At 44.4% G+C, this 19,242-nt stretch overlaps 1 protein-coding gene across 1 annotated transcript; it reads right to left on the bottom strand.

Moving 5' to 3' along the window:
* Positions 1-7,241: 7,241 nt before the first annotated feature.
* CKAP2 (cytoskeleton associated protein 2) lies at positions 7,242-16,317 on the bottom strand. Its single transcript, XM_083730350.1, has 8 exons — positions 16,228-16,317; positions 14,214-14,271; positions 12,217-13,052; positions 11,432-11,645; positions 10,403-10,570; positions 9,522-9,588; positions 8,582-8,930; positions 7,242-8,118 (listed from the first exon to the last, which is right to left on the bottom strand). Exons 2-8 carry the CDS (start codon positions 14,223-14,225, stop codon positions 7,872-7,874), a joined length of 1,893 nt encoding a protein of 630 aa, XP_083586476.1. The 5' UTR covers positions 14,226-14,271; positions 16,228-16,317; the 3' UTR covers positions 7,242-7,871.
* Positions 16,318-19,242: the final 2,925 nt, after the last annotated feature.

Genomic DNA, 19,242 nt, shown 5'->3' with positions numbered 1-19,242 from the left:
GAGCGCGCCTCTTCCCTCATCCCATTTATGAGGGGACGCCGCCCTCCCAGCGCTTCTTCCTCGGGGCAAATGTGGATTTTTGCAACCGCCAGCGCCTTCACCTACCGGGACTCTGCAAGCCCTTGGCCCACCCGGCTTGGTCTGCGAAGAGGAGGAAGGTCCTGTCCCGCCTACCCTCCACCGGCAAAGCGCGGCTTCGCTCGGCCAAAGGGCAGGGCGGGCGGATAATAATAATAATAATAATTTATTATTTATACCCCGCCCATCTGGCTGAGTTTCCCCAGCCACTCTGGGCGGCTCCCAATCAGTGTTAAAAACAGTACAGCATTACATATTAAAAACTTCCCTGAACAGGGCTGCCTTAAGATGTCTTCTGAATGTCAGGTAATTCTTTATTTCTTTGACATCTGATGGGAGGGCGTTCCACAGGGCGGGCGCCACTACCGAGAAGGCCCTCTGTCTGGTTCCCTGTAGCCTCACTTCTTGCAATGAGGGAACCGCCAGAAGGCCCTCGGCGCTGGATCTCAGTGTCCGGGCTGAACGATGGGGGTGGAGAGCTCCTTCAGGTATACAGGACCGAGGCTGTTTAGGGCTTTAAAGGTCAGCACCAACACTTGAATCGTGCTCGGAAACGTACTGGGAGCCAGTGCAGATCTCTCAGAACCGGTGTTATGTGGTCCCGGCTGCCACTCCCAGTCACCAGTCTAGCTGCCGCATTCTGGATTAATTGCAGTTTCCGGGTCACCTTCAAAGGTAGCCCCACGTAGAGCGCGTTGCAGTAGTCCAAGCGTGAGATAACCAGAGCATGCACCACTCTGGCGAGACAGTCCGCGGGGAGGTAGGGTCTTAGCCTGCGTACCAGGTGGAGCTGGTAGACAGCTGCCCTGGACACAGAGTTAACCTGCGCCTCCATGGACACCTGTGAGTCCAAAATGACTCCCAGGCTGCGCACCTGGTCCTTCAGGGGCACAGTTACCCCATTCAGGACCAGGGAATCCTCCACACCTGCCCGCCTCCTGTCCCCCAAAAACAGTACTTCTGTCTTGTCAGGATTCAACCTCAATCTGTTAGCCGCCATCCAACCTCCAACCGCCTCCAGGCACTCACACAGGACCTTCACCGTCTTCACTGGTTCTGATTTAAAGGAGAGGTAGAGCTGGGTGTCATCTGCATACTGATGAACACCCAGTCCAAACCCCCTGATGATCTCTCCCAGCGGCTTCATATAGATATTAAAAAGCATGGGGGAGAGGACAGAACCCTGAGGCACCCCACAAGTGAGAGCCCAGGGGTCTGAACACTCACCCCCCACCACCACTTTCTGGACACGGCCCAGGAGGAAGGAGCGGAACCACTGTATGACAGTGCCCCCAGCTCCCAGCCCCTCTAGACGGTCCAGAAGGATGTTATGGTCGATGGTGTCCAAGGCCGCTGAGAGATCCAGCAGAACTAGGAAACAGCTCTCACCTTTGTCCCTAGATAGATAGATAGATAGATAGATTCTTTATTGTCATTACACAAGTGCAACATTGCACAAGTGCAACGAAATTGGATGCCATCCCTTAAAAACAACAAAAGCAACACAACAACAACAACCAAACAAACCACATTCCAGCCACACCCACACCCATCAAACTCCCAGGTCACACTATCGAGTTACCCTAGCCCGTCGGAGATCATCAACCAGCGCGACCAAGGCAGTTTCAGTCCCATGGTGAGGCCTGAATCCTGATTGGAAGGGATCCAAATGGTCCGTTTCCTCCAGGCGTGCTTGGAGTTGGTCAGCAACCACCCGCTCAATCACCTTGCCCAAGAATGGCAGATTTGAGACTGGGTGATAGTTGGCCAAATTGGCCAGGTCTAAAGATGTTTTTTTAAGAAGCGGTTTAATGACTGTCTCTTTCAGCGGGTCTGGGAAGGCTCCCTCACAGAGGGAAGCATTCACCACCCCGCAAAGCCCATCGCCCAGCCCTTCCCGGCTCGCTTTTATCAGCCAGGATGGGCAAGGATCAAGGAGACAGGTGGTCGGTTTCACTCGTCCAAGCAGCCTGTCCACATCCTCGGAGGTAACAGATTGGAATTGATCCCATATAACTGGACCAGACAGAACTCTAGCACTCTCCCGCCCTGGCCCTGCTCCCACGGTGGAGTCTACCTCCTTCTGAATCTGAGCGATTTTATCTGCAAAAAACTTTGCAAAAGCATTGCAGGAGATCTTGGGGTCCCTACCAGGCCCCGGTGGTACAGGTGGTTCCGATAAACTGCGAACCACCTGAAAAAGTCTCCTGCTGCTGTTTTCTGCAGATGCAATGGAGGCGGCGAAGGCCCTCTTCGCCGTCGCCATTGCCACTTGGTAGGCTCGATGTTGAGCTCTAACCCGTGTCCGGTCTGATTCAGAATGAGTTTTCCGCCACCGGCGCTCTAGCCGTCTCAACGATTGTTTCATCACCCTCAGCTCCGGGGAAAACCACGGGGCTGTCCGGGCTCCATGCAATCGGAGAGGGCGCTTCGGAGCCAGACAGTCAATAGCCCTGGTTAACTCCGCATTCCAGCGTGCCACCAGGGAATCAGCTGAAAGGCCATCAACTTGGGATAAAGCATCCCCTACCACTCTCTGGAAGCCAATTGGATCCATTAAGTGGCGGGGGCGGACCATCCAAATCGGTCCCACCTCCCTGCGGAGGGGAAGGGTTGCGGAGAAGTCCAGTTGCGAAGGGTTGTGGAGAAGTCCAGGGCGGAGCTTTGCCTTCCCCCCCCCCCCCAGGCGCAGCATCCCTAGGCAGTGCCAGATTTGTTGTTGTTTAGTCATGTCCGCCTCTTCGTGACCCCCTGGACCAGAGCACGCCAGGCACTCCGGTCTTCCACTGCCTCCCGCAGTTTGCTCAAACTCATGCTGGTAGCTTTGAGAACACTGTCCCACCATCTCGTCCTCTGTCGCCCCCTTCTCCTTGTGCCCTGCATCTTTCCCAACATCAGTGTCTTTTCCAGGGAGTCTTCTCTTCTCATGAGGTGGCCAAAGTATTAGAGCCTCAGCTTCAGGATCTGTCCTTCCAGTGAGCACTCAGGGCTGATTTCTTTCAGAATGGAGAGGTTGGATCTTCTTGCAGACCATGGGTCTCTCAAGAGTCTCCTCCAGCACCAGAATTCAAAGCTAAACAAGCTGTCCCCTTCATGGATCACTGCCTTGCCGTGGCGAAGGAGCTTGAATAACTCACTGCAGATCAGTGGCAAAGCGTGGGTTGTCAGCACCCAGGGCAAGGCAAGTAATTTGCGCCCCCTAACCCGTGGATTTTAGCACTCGAGTGCAAGCGTGCCCCCGCCCAGATGTTGCGGCCAGTGCGGCCGGCCCCCCCTGTACCCCCCACGCTACGCCACTGCTGCAGATGGTGACAGCAGTCACGAAATTAAGACGCCTGCTTCTTGGGAGAAAAGCAATGACAAACCTAGACAGCATCTTAAAAAGCAGAGGCATCATGTATAGTTAAAGCTATGGTTTTCCCAGTAGTGATGTATGGAAGTGAGAGCTGGACCATAAAGAAGGCTGATGGCCAAAGATTGATGCTTTTGAATTATTTCACTGGAGGAGACTCTTGAGAGTCCCATGGACTGCAAGAAGATCAAACCTCTCCATTCTGAAGGAAATCAGCCCCGAGTGCTCACTGGAAGGACAGATCCTGAAGCTGAGGCTCCAATACTTTGGCCACCTCATGAGAAGAGAAGACTCCCTGGAAAAGACCCTGATGTTGGGAAAGATGCAGGGCACAAGGAGAAGGGGGCGACAGAGGACGAGATGGTGGGACAGTGTTCTCGAAGCTACCAGCATGAGTTTGACCAAACTGCGGGAGGCAGTGGAAGACAGGAGTGCCTGGCGTGCTCTGGTCCATGGGGTCACGAAGAGTTGGACACGACTAAACGACTAAACAACAAAACAAGCTATAGCTTAGGGCCCCAAAAAACATTTAAAGAAAAAAAAACGCACCCCCATCCTTTTTTAGGAGAGCAGCCTGTGACAGAGAAACCATCACAGCGGTGAGAGCACTCAGCAGACCTGAGTACAAGGCTCTTACTTACAGCATGACAGCAATCCTAAAAACACATCTTGTGGGTATGCTGTATTGACCACAATGTGAGTACAAATAGGTTTGCACTGTAAATGCTTCCCCTTTCCAAATGAAAACTCCACCCCCCAAAAAAAATTATTTGCAGCATATCATAAACAGTCCCTACAATATTAATGGCATGTGTGCCATTACATCAAGCCACAAAAGTATTCGGGAAGATTTAAGGGAAGGGTCAATTCTCACATTGCATTTTTAGAAACTGGCCTTGGATCAGTTCCTGGAAGTAACACAGCGGTAGGTTCTCTATCATAGGAAAAAATAACAGAGACCAACCAGAGAATATTGAGAAGCAAAGCAGCCAGTCACCTTGATCTTTATTTATTTATTTTTGAATAATATTTATTAAAGTTTCAAAAAAGTTACAAAAAGAGAAAGAAGAAAAGAGAAGGGGGAAAAAACAAAAAATACAAAATACAGAAAATTAAAAAAACAATTAAAAACAAATCAGTCTTTCCATGTCTTGTCTTTCATTTGCTTGTTTCCCTGACCTCCTCACACCTCCCTTTTTTGTATTCTAGTTCAGTAGTTGTTTCAGCAAGTCCTTACCCTTTTTGCTTTTACCTTGATATTTTATCTTAATATATTGTAACTTTACATTTTCACCTGTTAACAATCCATTTTTACATACCCCTTTATAACATTATTGCTAAAACCACATAACTTCATTCCAGCATCCAAAGCTTGATCTTTATTAACTGTTGCAACAGGGTGCTCCCCCACATGCAGGAGAGAAGACCCCCGAGCCATGCATGCATGCCCTTATAGACATTTTAAATATCCCACCCTGGAGTCCAAGACCACTCCCAGAAACATCATACATACACCACAGAAGGGGTGTAGCCCAAGACTACCCCCCCATACACCATACCTACTACATCACAGAAAAGGCAGTCTACAACAGAAATCTGAGTGCGTAGTTTTTACCCTGTCTGACAGGTTACCTGTTAATGGTCACTTGACTGGATTACCTGGGGAGCCCAGCCATTCTTTCGTAATGATAATACTTAATTCCTGAGCCAGGTCACAGGCTCACCTTATTCACACCTTAAATGTGCTCTTAAGGCAGGATTTGTGAGGACAGAGACAATGGGGAGGTTTCTGCATTTCCTTTGACCTTGTAGAGAAATATTTGAGGTGACTGAGAGTCAAAATGGCTTTCGGACTTTTCCTGTGGGTCTTGGACATGTGGTTTATATATTTATATATGTGTTTGCTTGGTACATTTATGAACATTTATTATGTGTATATAAGACCTAAAAATTCTTATAACAACCAGCTGTGCTCAGCTTCTCTGAAGGAATAACCCAAACATCATGAACCTTCTCTGTTTGTTTCATACAGAGAAGCATCTGGAACCTTCTTGAATTAATTAGAATGGGATCAATACTTTATGCACTAAGAAATGCAAACTGACACCACTTTCGTTGCGGAAGAGATTTCTTACCTGGAGATGCCCAGGATTGAACTTGCATGCCAAGCAGTTGCTCTCCCACTGAGCTCCAGTCCTCGTATTAAACACAGTTCAAAAACAAAATATTTTAAAATAATAGCTGTATGGGAACTCCAAGAATCATTCTAGTCCAACCCCCTGCAATGCAGGAATTCTGCCCAAAGCTGTGTCCCTAGGTGAGTTTGAACCACCAACCTTCTGGTCAACAGCCAGTTGCACTGACCCATCGCACCACTGGGGGAGGTTTAACAACCCCAAGAATGTTAAGCGGACCAGAGGTGGTCTTGCAAAAACTTGACTGGGGCTGATGGGAGTTGCAGCTTAAGACATCTGGAAGCCACAAAGTTGGCGATAGGTGCCCATTTGCTCAAAGGGCAAGACTGGGCTTTGACGGGCCCTCTAGTGCAGGGGTCAGCAACCTAAGGCCCGTGGGCCAGAAGCAGCCTGCGGAGGTCGTTTGACCGGCCCACAAGCCGCCCCCAAACCAAACTGCCAGCTCACGCGCTGCACTAAACCGGCGCAGCATGGCATGGGGACTCGCTTCCATGGTGCCGGAAATTGTGTTTGCATAGATGCAGACGCCAAAAATTGCATCTCCGCAGGACCAATCCAGCCCAGGACCAAGATAAACCTTGCCGACCCCTGCTCTAGTGTAACACTTTTTATGCCTTTGCTGCTCTCTTATCATTTACATTTCTATCCTGCCTCTTCTGCAAGGTCAAAGTGGCATTTGTGGCTCTCTGCCTGCCCATATCCTCATCCCCACAACCCTGAGATAGGTTAGGTTGACCCAAGGCTGAGAAGCAATCTTCATTGTATAGGAGTGGTTGAAGATATGGGTGTGCTTCAGTGTAAGGGTTGTCTGGCATAGGCAGAAATAGAGCACAATTGTATTTAGAAGAGTGCATTAGGGAAAGACATAATAAACAAAAGTTTAGGAGGCAAGATTTCACCCATTATTTTTTGTGCAGGAGGCAATATGTTATTGTTAAATTCCACTCTTACTAGCAATTCTGCACCGCAAACCTGATGCAGATAAAACATGATGTGCTTGGAAAGTTCATTTTAAAAGGAATTTCAGTTCCAGTCCACCCTCTCTAAAAAGGAACCAATTTTGTTTCTGTTAAATTCACATCATCCTTATCAGTTGTCTTTCCTTGTTTCCATCCTTTTTCTAGATGAAGCCCCTTGGAGCAAGGAACTACCATCTTATTGGCTGTAAGCACCCTACATATGGATGGCACTGTGTCAATAACCTTTGAAAGTTTTAGTATTAAGTTTCGAAAAAACAATTGTAAGATCTACAAAAGGATATAGAGAAACTTTAAAAAAATAAAAATTGTTTGAATTTGTAATTATCTCTTGGTGCATTAAGTTTTCTTGTTGCATATGTGAAGATTTAATATACACTATTTTCTGGGAGAATCCCAAGGCCCATTAAATCAAGGCAAGCACAGTCAAGAGGGTTTTTTAGGCAGGTCTCCATAGTGTCTTTGGATTAGGAGAGGAATCTGATTGTTTAGGTAGAGGTAGATCTCATGGAGCATCTACTCAAGTATAAAATAGATTTGCAGTCTACGTTGGCTTTAGGACAAGATATTTGAATGTTGTTTTCCTCTCTTATAAAGTGCTTAGCTTAATTCTTTCTGGAAGAAACTTATCACAAAAAGTGGATATAAATTATTTTATTTTAAACATGTGTTACTATAAACCAAGATTTAAACATTCATTTAAAATGTTTTTAAACTTTTGTAGTGGAAAAGTTCTATGGAAAAGTTATACAAACAGGTTTTTAAAGGGATAGCACTAAATTTTAGAGACAAGTTTTACAAGAGATTGAAAAAAGTATATATATTGAATAGTAGGGTTAGTAGTTACTGCTAGAATTGAATTAGTGTTAAGGCCAGAGGAAGTTATGAGTGTGCCATCTCAAGACCTGCTTCACATTTCTTAACCATGGTTAGGAATGTGAGCATTATGTCTGTACTGGAGCACGATTCAGAGATGTTTATTTTATTTGAAAATGAAGAATACACACACAATAAAAGACCACCTTATTCTTAGAACTTACACTTGCAGATTAAAGGCATATTAATAAACATAACCAAGGAAAACCACTTTGATGGTCACATCCATAAACCAAATAGATGACCAAGAATTACTCACTGTTAAAATACATCACACCTTATACACCCATGAGACCCTGTTCTATTCAATACAGCTATTATTAGTTGCATCAAAAGCAATGTCGCTCGTGTTGTTTCTGATCATTTCAAAGAAACCTTAAAATTGTGCCATAATCACTCTTGCCCTTGTTGGGTACAGAGTTTGCGCAGCGCACTGTTGTGTCTGTAGATGAAACCAATGCCTTCAGCTCCGAATTCTTCAAGTTGTTCAAGTGAAGAAACACAAGGGTTGTGGTCTTTCAACATATCTGGCAACTTACACACCTTATTTTGTATGCGGCTAGAACGTCTCACAGGAGTTAAAAATTTCAGATCCTTGATTGCAGGATGGTTACCGTCACCTTGCATTTTTTTATTTGTGCTTGGAGATTAAGGAGGGAGGGAAAAGAGGTAGGCCATAAATACAAAATATTTGCAAGATTACAACTTGTTATAATGCAAGCAGACATAAAGTTTGACACTGAATATTACTTAAGTTATTCTCTCGACAGCACTGATCTCAAATAGGCAGCCCAACAACGTTAGATGCTCTAGGTCTGCTGTGACAGAGAGGCAACATACAAACTGAACTGGAGAGCTGGGTGAGAAGATTCGGACTTGTTGTGGTTCATTGGAATCATCTTTCTCAGTTGCAAGTTTTACTTTGATATCCTTTGAAAGGCTTGCAAAATAAATGAATAAATAAGCTATACCTGGCAGAATCACCACCCCCAAATACTTACTGAGTGCTCCATTCAGCTTGAGATTGAAGAAAGGTGTCAAATATAGTGACCCACCCACATTAGAAACCAGATAGAGAATGTAAACCTGAAGAGGCAGCTTACCTTATCAAGGAGGGAGTAGTTGACAAGTTATACTTAATTAAGTATGAGCCCCCTTTGTCAGTTTCAGGAGTTGGGAACTCTAGTATTCTCTCTCCCTCTGCATTGCTGCTATCCTGCTCTTCTTTTTCGAGAACTGTAGGCTTCTCTTCTTTATTATGGTGCTTTTCTTCAACCGCAATGCTCTCTTGTTCAGACTTCAAACAAGCCTCTGCTTTTTGAGAAGTCACTTCATTACCACACTCCATCTTGTTATTGACGTTTAATTCCTTGAACGCGTTTTCTATCTTCTCTTCATCTAAATGAACTTCGGCCTCATGATTTAGAGTGATTTCTTTTTCTACACATTCCTCTGAAAATAGAAATACACTGTCATAAGTCAAGGTGACCCAGAACTTTTTCCTGTGAAAAAAATGAAATTCAGGGGTTAACTTACTCAATGTAGACTAGTACCATATCTTTTGATAGTTAAATCACATTCACTATGAAGTAGAATTTGTAGCACATTTTTGTTATAAAAATTGGATGAATGGGTTGTATTTCTAAACAAGTTGAGATTATACGTTCAAAATAAATATCTTGATAAAACCTGATGAAGAAGGGTCCATCTTTCCAGAAAGGTAATTTTAAAACGTAGGCAACAAGCAGAATCACAGTATAGTAAACCAAGGAAAGAAATATATTCACCGACTATACATTTCAGTTTTTAGAATGTGGAACAATAGCAACAGAGTTACAGCTAAGAAAGTTAGGAGCCTGATGCTTTAAGGAAAAAAGGCAAAAGAGGGGAAAAAAGTTAATATGTTCATAATTGTACTCAAATTAGTGGGCGCAGATAATCTCCAGTTTAAGTTTTTGCTTTATTATTAAACTATTAATTTAAGGGCAACAGGTTGGGAGTTGGGAAGTGTGACCATCTTAAATTAAAAATAGTTACTCTTACCAGATTTAGATATGATTTTTGTTTTCTTCATAACATCTGCTAATGTACGTCGTAACTCATCCTTGGGCTAAAAGAAAAATGATTATATTAGTACCAGATCATGCCCAAGTCAATTGTAATGACCGTATTTTGCGCCCCATAGAACGCACGTGCCCATAGGATGCACCTAGTTTTTTGGGGGGGAAATAAAGGAAAAAAATTATTTCCCCCCCAGGTGCGGGGCTGGAAGAACCAGGTCAGGGAATAGCGGGAAGGCGCGCTCCGCCTCCCCGCTGTCCCCCGAGCTTGTGGGGCTGGCGATGGGGAGAAGTGCGCTGAGCCCGGGACTGCAGGCAGCTCTGTGCAGCCATCAAGAGCAGGGCGGGACTTCGCGCCCGGCTCCCGATGGCCGCGCAGAGCTGCGCTGAGCCCGGGACTGCAGGCAGCTCTGCGCAACCCTCAGAGCTTCCTGAAGCCTGGAGAGCACACCGACCCCTCTCACTCTCCAGGCTTCAGCGAAAGCCTGCATTTGCCCCATAGGACGCACACACATTTCCCCTTCATTTTTGGAGAGGGAAAAGTGTGTCCTATAGGGTGAAAAATACGGTAGCCCGTGTGCTGTAGCGGTTCGCGTTGGACTAAAACTGGGAAGACTCAAGACTAAATTACCACTTGGCCATGAAACTCACTAGGTGACTTTGGAGCTATCTACTTCACAGAGTTGTTGTGAGGATAAAATACTACAGTATGTACACCACCTTGAATTCCTTGGATGAAAAGTCAATACGTGGTAGAGGACACAACCACGGAATTTTAGAAAATAAAGCCTCATCTGCAGAATGCATAAAAAAATACTCTAATTAAATATAAATGCTAACACAATAACATTTAAGAATTCTTACCTGTGCTCCTGCCAGAATTGCCTTTTCATAGATAGCAAGGACCTTTTCAATTGAGCGAAACTGTTCAAGACGCATCTGGCATACCCAGTATTTGGCAAATTTCTTTGCATCTGGCACAGACAAGGTCAGCTTTTCCAAAGTGGAATGTATGTCATCACCTGGATAACCCTAAAGAAAGATTATATGTTGGCTTACTTTTTAAAAGTTGTTACGTAATATGAATTCCAGAGGTTGCTAGTTAATCTGTTGCAGTGAACACTGAACTCTTACAGCACTTTTTATAGACTAGCAGATTTATTGTGGTATAAGTTTTCAGAGACTACACTAGGAACACAGGAAGCTTAAAGGTAAAGGGACCCCTGACCATTAGGTCCAGTCGTGGCCGATTCTGGGGTTGCGGCGCTCATCTCGCTTTATTGGCCAAGGGATCCGGTGTACAGCTTCCGGGTCATGTGGCCAGCATGACTAAGCTGCTTCTGACAAACCAGAGCAGCGCATGGAAACGCCGTTTACCTTCCCGCTGGAGCGGTACCTATTTATCTACTAGTACTTTGATGTGCTTTCGAACTGCTAGGTTGGCAGGAGCTGGGACCAAGCAATGGGAGCTCACCCCGTCGCAGGGATTCAAACCGCTGACCTTCTGATCGGCAAGTCCTAGGCTCTGTGGTTTAACCCACAGCGCCACCTGTGGAAGCTTGCCTTATACTAAGTCAAACCTTTGGCCCATCTAGCTCAGTATTGTCTCTACTGTGACTGACAGCAGCGCTCCAGGATTTCAGAGTGGCAGTCACTCTCGGCACTACCTGGATATGAGAATGACTGAACCTAGGAGGACCTTCTGCATGCAAAGCATACGCTCTACCACTGAGGTATAACAAATCATCCGTTAAAAATGTCTCCCAAAACAACCCAATTTTCCCTTAAATTCCAACATGGTCTTGCCTTTTATGGTCTTACAGAGCTGAATGAAAGTATTGAACATATACAAAAGCTTATTTTCTCATGACTGTGGCTTAACAGAGGCCTCACCTCCTCAATTAAGTGCAGACACTCCACAAGGGTCTTATTGACACTATCACTCAGTAGTCCTTGTTCATCTTCGTCTGCAAGGGTAGACCAGAAGGATTCAACTGGTTCTTTTATAGTTTGATGAAAGGATTCTCTTTCAGGCAGAGTATAAACAGATATGGGAGGTGGCAGCTTCTTTAGCCCTGTCAATGGCGGCCATTCAGCTGGTCGGGTCCTACAAATGAGTCAGTATATTAGTAAGTTATCAACATTCTGCTTTGCCCCATAATGTAATTAGGAATAGGCCATGCAACAGACCCAATACAGATGTAACCCAATGACGCCCAAATGCCTAACCATGGGTAAATAACTGGTAGTAAACAAGAGGTAGGTTTGACTTGAGGAAAATGGACTGGTATGCCAAATTGAACCCCACTGTGGGCCAAGCGTGGCCTGCAGGCCAGAGGTTTCCCACCTGTGTATAGTACAGTGGTGCCTCGGGTTAAGTACTTAATTCGTTCCGGAGGTCCGTTCTTAACCTGAAACGGTTCTTAACCTGAAGCACCATTTTAGCTAATGGGGCCTCCTGCTGCCGCTGGTGAATGATTTCTGTTCTTATCCTGGAGCAACCACTTCCTGGTTAGCAAAGTTTGTAACCCAAAGCGTCTGTACCACAGTATCAGTATCCTACACCTAAAAAGATGACCTCAAAAGAATTTTGCTTGTTTTATTTTTGAGACAAATAACTTGTGCATATTCTAAATTTACAGATGTAAGCCAATGTTCCCCCCATACCTTTCTATTACCTTATTCCTTTTGCAGATTTCGCTGGATTATGTTTTCTGATGCCGTCAGCTGATTTCAAAGCTGAGACAGCACCACGAGCTTCAGAAACAGGTCCTGTTAAATGTGGTCCAAGTCCAGTTTTTGTTGGAGCATTTTTCTTTGTTCTGTGCACAGATCTGTTAGCACTGACAAGCTTCCCATTCCTATTAGGATTTCTTTGGGATGCCCCATTATTCCCTGATGTTCTATTGATAGTTTTTGTCTCATGGTTCAGAATGGGCTTCGGCTGGCCAACAGGCACCTTCACAGGAGGCCTGGCTTGAAGTGAGAGAACAGCTGCAGGTTTGGCAATAGCAACAGACTTAGAAGTATTAACTGTGCCGGTGACTCTATCATCCTTTTTGTCAGCAATACTGCTTGTGGATTGAGTCCTCACTGCTGATTTAGGAGCAGCAGCCATAGTGTGCCTCCTATTCTCATGTTCTGGTTTTCTTCTGAAGGAGTTTATTTTAGATTCTACTATCCTACCACAATATGAGCCAAGCGCACGCTTCTCTGAAAGGGGTGGAACGAAGGTGGGTGGTGCAGCTGTTTTCAGCACTTTCTCTTTTCCATTTCTTTTGAGTAAGGAGGTCTGGTTAAAGGACATGTGCTGGCTTTTCGTTTTAGCTGGTTCAAAAACAACTGCCAGGGGGCTACAGTTTGTTTTTGTACTAGCCAGAGGGCTACAGTTTTCAGCCACAGAAATCTGCTTCAATATGATAGGAGACTTTAAAGCTTTTGGAGAAGCTAAGTTTTCCTCCAACATGTCATCCACTTGGGTCCATAGAGGTCCAACTGCATTTTCTTTGTTTTCCTGAAATATTAAATTAACATTATAGATCTTTTTCTCCACATTTTTCAACATAAAGGAGGTGCACATAACCACCTGAAAAACAAAACGGTTATAAGCATATCTGCTTTACTTTTTCCTTAAAAAGGAAAATATTATTTCAACACCATTATTTCTTATATTATCATAGTGTAATATATTCCAGAGAATAATACTAGCAGGTGATTAGATATGCCAGACAACAATCTCTACATCTAATTCTGCTGTTAGAAACAAATGAAAGCTAGGAGCTAAATGACAACTTAAACCTAGGTTATGGGCACAACAATGGAATGTCTAAGCACATTTTTTTTTACAACAAGAATACAAAGCTGAAAATGAATGAACAGCAACTAAAATATTATGTTCATTTTTCACATGGTCTAGTCCAGGCATGTCCAACTCCCAAGAGACTGCAATCTACTCCCAATACAAAAATACTAGCAGGGATCTCCCCACTGTCATTGGAGGATGAACCAAAGCGACAGAGCGGAGGCATTCATTCCAGTTTTAAGTAACGCAAGTGATAAGGGTCCCGCGATCGACTGTGATCAGCAGGGGATCTACTTGTTGATTGCGGTCGACCTGTTGGACATGTCTGGTCTAGTCTTTCCACTGCCCACTCCCCTAATATTCTTAAGTCTTCTCCAGTCTTCAGAGAGCAGTTGGAAGTGGAGAGGCAGAAAACGGTCCGCCTTTCCTTCCACTCTGCAGTTTTAACCTGAAATCTTAGGCACAGAGCTCAGAAACTGCTTGCACTAATGAAATTCCCAGTTGCAAAATGCGCTTAGAACAATGGGAATTTTGAACACTGCTCCCCACCCCATTTTCATTGTATGTAAAGCAATCAATCAAGAACTGTGAAACAGTATGTATGGGTATGTAGATGTGTAATATAAATGTAATGAGCAAGAAAAGCCGGTTTAGACTTTTTATAAATAAATTTATTGTTAACATTTTTAAACAAGTTATAAAAGCTACTAATGCATTACTAGAGTTATGATCTGGAAATTCCTGGGCTTATAAATAAATTTAGCTGTCTGTCTTTTAGAAACAGATTCCTCATTCTCCCCTTTAACTGCAAACTAGTATAATCCACCTCGAGTCCAAAATTCAAGTGAATGAATACAAGAGACATATACTTACCGGACTTTCCATTTTTTGCTTCGCAAGTAAAATTGTCCTGTGGCTTTTGCTTAATAAGCTGTTAGGAGAACAAAAAAACAAGAGCTGAGCACCAGGATAGCTTAACAAGAGGGCATCCCCAAAGCTTTGACACCACAACTGAAAAAAAGCCTTATCCTGCACACCCACACTTCAGACATAGCTGTAAACTATGTACACTGTCCTGTCCTAAACATCGCGTTCATCCATTTCTATGAGCCTAGGAGGAGCACGGGAGCTGAGCCTCTGCCAACTGATCTAAAGAGGGAAAGCAGGGTCCTCCGCACAGAGGAGAGCAGCCGTTTAGAGGCTGGTCGGAGCTATGGGGACACGGCAAGCGAAGGAGATATTGACAGCTTGCAAGTCTGAGCCCCACATCCTGGCTGTCATAGCACCGGAGACCGACACGTTTTCGAAGAGAGAATTAAGAGGAGCCTTATGGGTGCACTCTTCCCACCTTAGATCAAATCTATGCTGTCAGGTGCCATAAGAAAGCTGCAGAGATAGCGCAGGATAGTATGCCCCCTGGAAATGATCTCTTTCAGCTTCTGCCTTCTGGAAGAAGGTATAGGGTTATAAAGACCAGGACTAGTCGCTTGAGAAACAGTTTCTACCCAAATGCAATTCTGGTTCTAAACGCAGCCTAAGGAGTCTCTAGAGTATATTGTATTTTAAAATGGGGTTTCAGAGTTTTATGTAGATTTTCAATTTCATTGTTCCTTATGGGGCAATGACAATAAAGATACTGTATCGTTTTGAACCGCCCTGAGATCTACGGATGAAGGGCGGTATAGATATGCAGATGACACAACCTTGGCAGAAAGTGAGGAGGAATTAAAGAACCTTTTAATGAACTGACATTACCTAGCTCAGTCTACCTCATCAGGGAAAGGGTGCAGTGTTTGCCTCTGTGGTTTGCGCACAATGCACTGGCAATACATAGGCTCACCTTTTACTAGAAGATGCATACAATTAATGCTACCTTATAACAGCAAAGTAATAATTCTACCTTTTAATGAGGGTGAAAGAGGAGAGCACAAAATATGGTCTGGAGCTCAACATCAAAAAAACCTAAGATCATGGCCACTGGTCCCATCACCTCCTGGCAAACAGAAGGGGAAGAGATGGAGGTAATGAGAGATTTCACTTTCTTGGGCTCCATGATCACTGCAGATGGTGACAGCAGCCACAAAATTAAAAGACGCCTGCTTCTTGGGAGAAGGGCAATGACAAACCTAGACAGCATCTTAAAAAGCAGAGACATCACCTTGCCAACAAAGGTCCATATAGTAAAAGCTATGGTTTTCCCAGTTGCGATGTAAGGAAGTGAGAGTTGGACCATAAAGAAGGCTGATCGCCGAAGAACGGATGCTTTTGAATTATGGTGTTGGAGGAGACTCTTGAGAGTCCCATGGACTGCAAGAAAACCAAACCTCTCCATTCTGAAGGAAATCAGCCCTGAGTGCTCACTGGAAGGACAGATCCTGAAGCTGAGGCTCCAATACTTTGGCCACCTCATGAGAAGAAAAGACTCCCTGGAAAAGAAAGACCAGCAGAGGACGAGATGGTGGGGCAGTGTTCTCGAAGCTACCAGCATGAGTCTGACCAAACTGCGGGAGGCAGTGGAAGACAGGAGTGCCTGTCGTGCTCTGGTCCCTGGGGTCACGAAGAGTCGGACACGACTAAACGACTAAACAACAACCACAACAATGTTGATGTCGGTGATAATAATAATAATAATAGTGATGATGATAATTAATAATAATAATAATAATAATAATAATAATAATATGGGGAACACCCGCCCAAGCGACAACTGTATGCCTGAATGCATGACCCCGGGCCAAGGGGTAAAATTCCGTTGTAATAATAATATCTTTATTTTACCTGCTTGTGGAGGAACCACAGGCGACTCATCATCACCACCACCCCTCCCTGAGCGGCTGGGAAAAATTATTGTTATTATTATTAAATAAGCTTGCGTTATCGCGCTCACCTGCGTGAGGAGCTCGACCGGACTTGACCGCTGCCGTCGTCGCCCCAACCGCCACTCTCCTTCGCGGCGGCTCGCAACTTTGGTTTAAATCACGCGCGAGGCGAAACGGTCTTCCGGAACGCGATTGGCCTGAGAGCTTGAAATCGTCCAATTAAAATGAACGCGAGGGGGAGAGGCGATGCTATTGGCTGCTGGGGTACGGCCGAGTCCGCCCACAGCACCGCCCCCTCACTTCCATATATGGGACGAGAGCTGTTGCTCCAGGCCGGTTTCTGCTTCAAACGAGGAAAGTGCGCATGTGCGGGAGGGGCAAATACTTTTCAACGGTCCGTTCAGGTTCCTAGCAGGGGAAGAGGGGAACGCATGTATGCAAATACTTCCCAGGAAAAGGAGGGTTGGATGTATGGAGGGAATTTTTTATTATTATTGTTTCGTCCAAAAGCGCACATTTGCATTTGTGTGTAATTTAAATGTTGGTGTTAATTGCATTCATTGTGCATGGAATTGTCTCCTGAGCTGCCCTTCCTCTTCATCTGACTTAATAATAATAATAATAAATAAATTTGTATTTATACCCCGCCCTCCCCGGCCAGAGCTGGGCTCAGGGCGGCTAACACCAGTAAAATTACAAATAAAAAGAAACCACAAGTTAAAATACAGGTTAAAATATAATTGAAAATGCAGCCTCATTTTAATAGTAGTAGACATAGGTAGTTAGAAGTGTATAGTTTGTGATGCAGCAGCAGTATCCCCTAACTTCGTGTTTGGAGTGAATCATCTGGTCACTTGAGGCAATAAAAGGCTTTGCTTTGAACTGTGTGCGGGCAAAGAGATGGATGTTACTGTTGTTTATCACATTTGTATACATGGATCATAATGGAATAATACAGTCTCTGAAAACTCAAAATACATAATAAAACAAGAGCAAAAGCAAACATAACCCACCCACCCAGTTTAATAGGTTATAGATTGTTTAGTCAAGGGCCTGGGAGAAGGCAAATACTTTTGCCTCGTCCTGAAAATATGTAATGAAGGCGGCAGGTGAGCCTCCCTTAGAGCATTCAACAAGCAGGGAGCCACCGCTGAAAAGCCGCTGTTGCCACTGTTAAAATAATTTTTATGTCTTATATATATATATGATAAATGTTCATAAATGTACCAAGCAAACACATATATAAATATATAAACCACATGTCCAAAATCCACAGGAAAAGTCCTAAAGCCATTTTGACTCTTTCAGTCACCTCAAATATTTCTCTGCAAGGTGGAAGGAAATGCAGAAATCTCCCCATTGTCTCTGTCCTCACAAATCCTGCCTTAAGGGCACATTTAAGGTGTGAATAAGGTGAACCTGTATACAAAAAGCTCATACCAATAACTAACATATTGTCTCTAAGGTGCTACTGGAAGGAATTTTTAAATTTTGTTTTAACTACAGCAGACCAACACAGCTACCTACCTGTATCTAATAGAGAAGTTATGGTAACCTGTTGCTTTAAGAAACTGATGATTTTGCAAGATGCAGTCACCCACTGGGACAGAAGAACAGCTAGTACTTAAATGAGGAAGATATAGCTCATAAGCTAGAACACAAGTTGATACATGGTCAAATGGCTACACGTAACACAGGTTCCCACAATGAATACTAACACAATGTAACAGATCACGGTGAGAATCAAAGTTAGTAATCCTTATTGTGCATGTGTATTAAACATTAAATGAGGTAATGAGGTATATGATTGGCGGAAATTGAAATTCTTTGTTTGAAACTTATAAATACCCCTTAGGCAGGGTTAGAGTTTTGCAAAAAGACTCAACTGTAACCTATTGCTTTGCAATGAACAACAATGAACTCCTAACTGCTCTTGTTTCTGAATTTTATTGGCGTAAACTCAGAAAATAAGCCATCTTTGGCTTACAACAAAGTGACCGTTAACAGGTAACCTGGCAGACAGGGTAAAAACAACGCACTCAGATTTTATGTTGTAGACTGCCTTTTCTTTGATGTAGGTATGATGTATCTAGAGGGTGGTCTTGGGCTACACCCCTTCTGTGATATATGTATGATGTTTCTGGGGGTGGCCTTGGACTTCAGGGTGGGAAATTTTAAATTTCTATATAAGCGCTTGCCTGCATGGCTCGGGGTCCTCCTCTTCTCTCCTGCATGTGAGGGAGCACCCTGTTGCAACAGTTAATAAAGATCAGGCTTACTAGCTGCTTTGCTTCTCAATATTCTCTGGTTGGTCTCTGTTATTTTCTCCTACCAATAGAGAACCTACAAAAGGACTCTATATGGACTCTTGGGTACCCCATAAGGGAAGAGGAGCAGTTTTTTTTACTTATATCACCACCCTCTGGCTGTCTTGCAGAGGAGGCTGACAAACAAGGGCCTCTGATGACGATGGCAGGGTCTGGGTTGGTTCCTATCGGGTCCTTGTATTGATGTCCTGAGCGGTGTTGCAATTTTTTTCACTGTCAAGTTCAAAATGGCTGGCAATTGTAAAGGGTGCAGATCCTGAAGCGAGGAACAAAATGGAACAAAATGGCGCCCCATCCAAGGAAGAAGGCCTCGGTGAAAACCTCGGTGAAAATCTGCAACAGGAACAAGGTGGTTGTGAGGGGAATAGTTGGGATCATTAAGAGTCAAGATGGTTTCAGGTTTGCTCTCCTGTACGATTTCAGGCATGTGGTTTCTGTACTTGGGTGTGTTTACCTTGTTGAATTGTGAACATTTATTCTCTATTTGAGACCTCTGAATTCTTGTAACAGCAGCCAGGAGGTCCATTCAGGTGCCTCACAACTCAGGCCTATAGTCGAAAGCAAAGCCCATCGAGTTTAAGGAGCCTTCACACAATAGGTACAGAAGGATGGGAAGGGACTCTGGTGGTCATCTAGTCCAACCCCCTGCTGCTGTGCTGGAAACTCAACTAGATCACCTATGCCAGGTGGCCATCTAACCTCTGCTTAAAAACCTCGAAGGAAGCAGAGTCTGCCACCTCTGGTAGTTTATTCTAC

This window comes from Podarcis gaigeae (genome assembly GCF_964106915.1).
Source record: "Podarcis gaigeae genome assembly, chromosome: 3".
Taxonomy (NCBI): Eukaryota; Metazoa; Chordata; class Lepidosauria; order Squamata; family Lacertidae; genus Podarcis; species Podarcis gaigeae.
The sequence above is the reverse complement of the archived record's forward strand: the minus strand, read 5'-3'. Positions and strand labels throughout refer to the sequence as shown.

Excerpts from the sequence above, each read along its gene's own strand:
- CKAP2 (XM_083730350.1), bottom strand. Across the intron at positions 11,646-12,216 it reads AAATCTGCAAAAGGAATAAG|GACCCGACCAGCTGAATGGC; the intron begins GTAATAGAAAGG and ends ACTCATTTGTAG. Across the intron at positions 10,571-11,431 it reads GTCTGCACTTAATTGAGGAG|GGTTATCCAGGTGATGACAT; the intron begins GTGAGGCCTCTG and ends ATCTTTCTTTAG.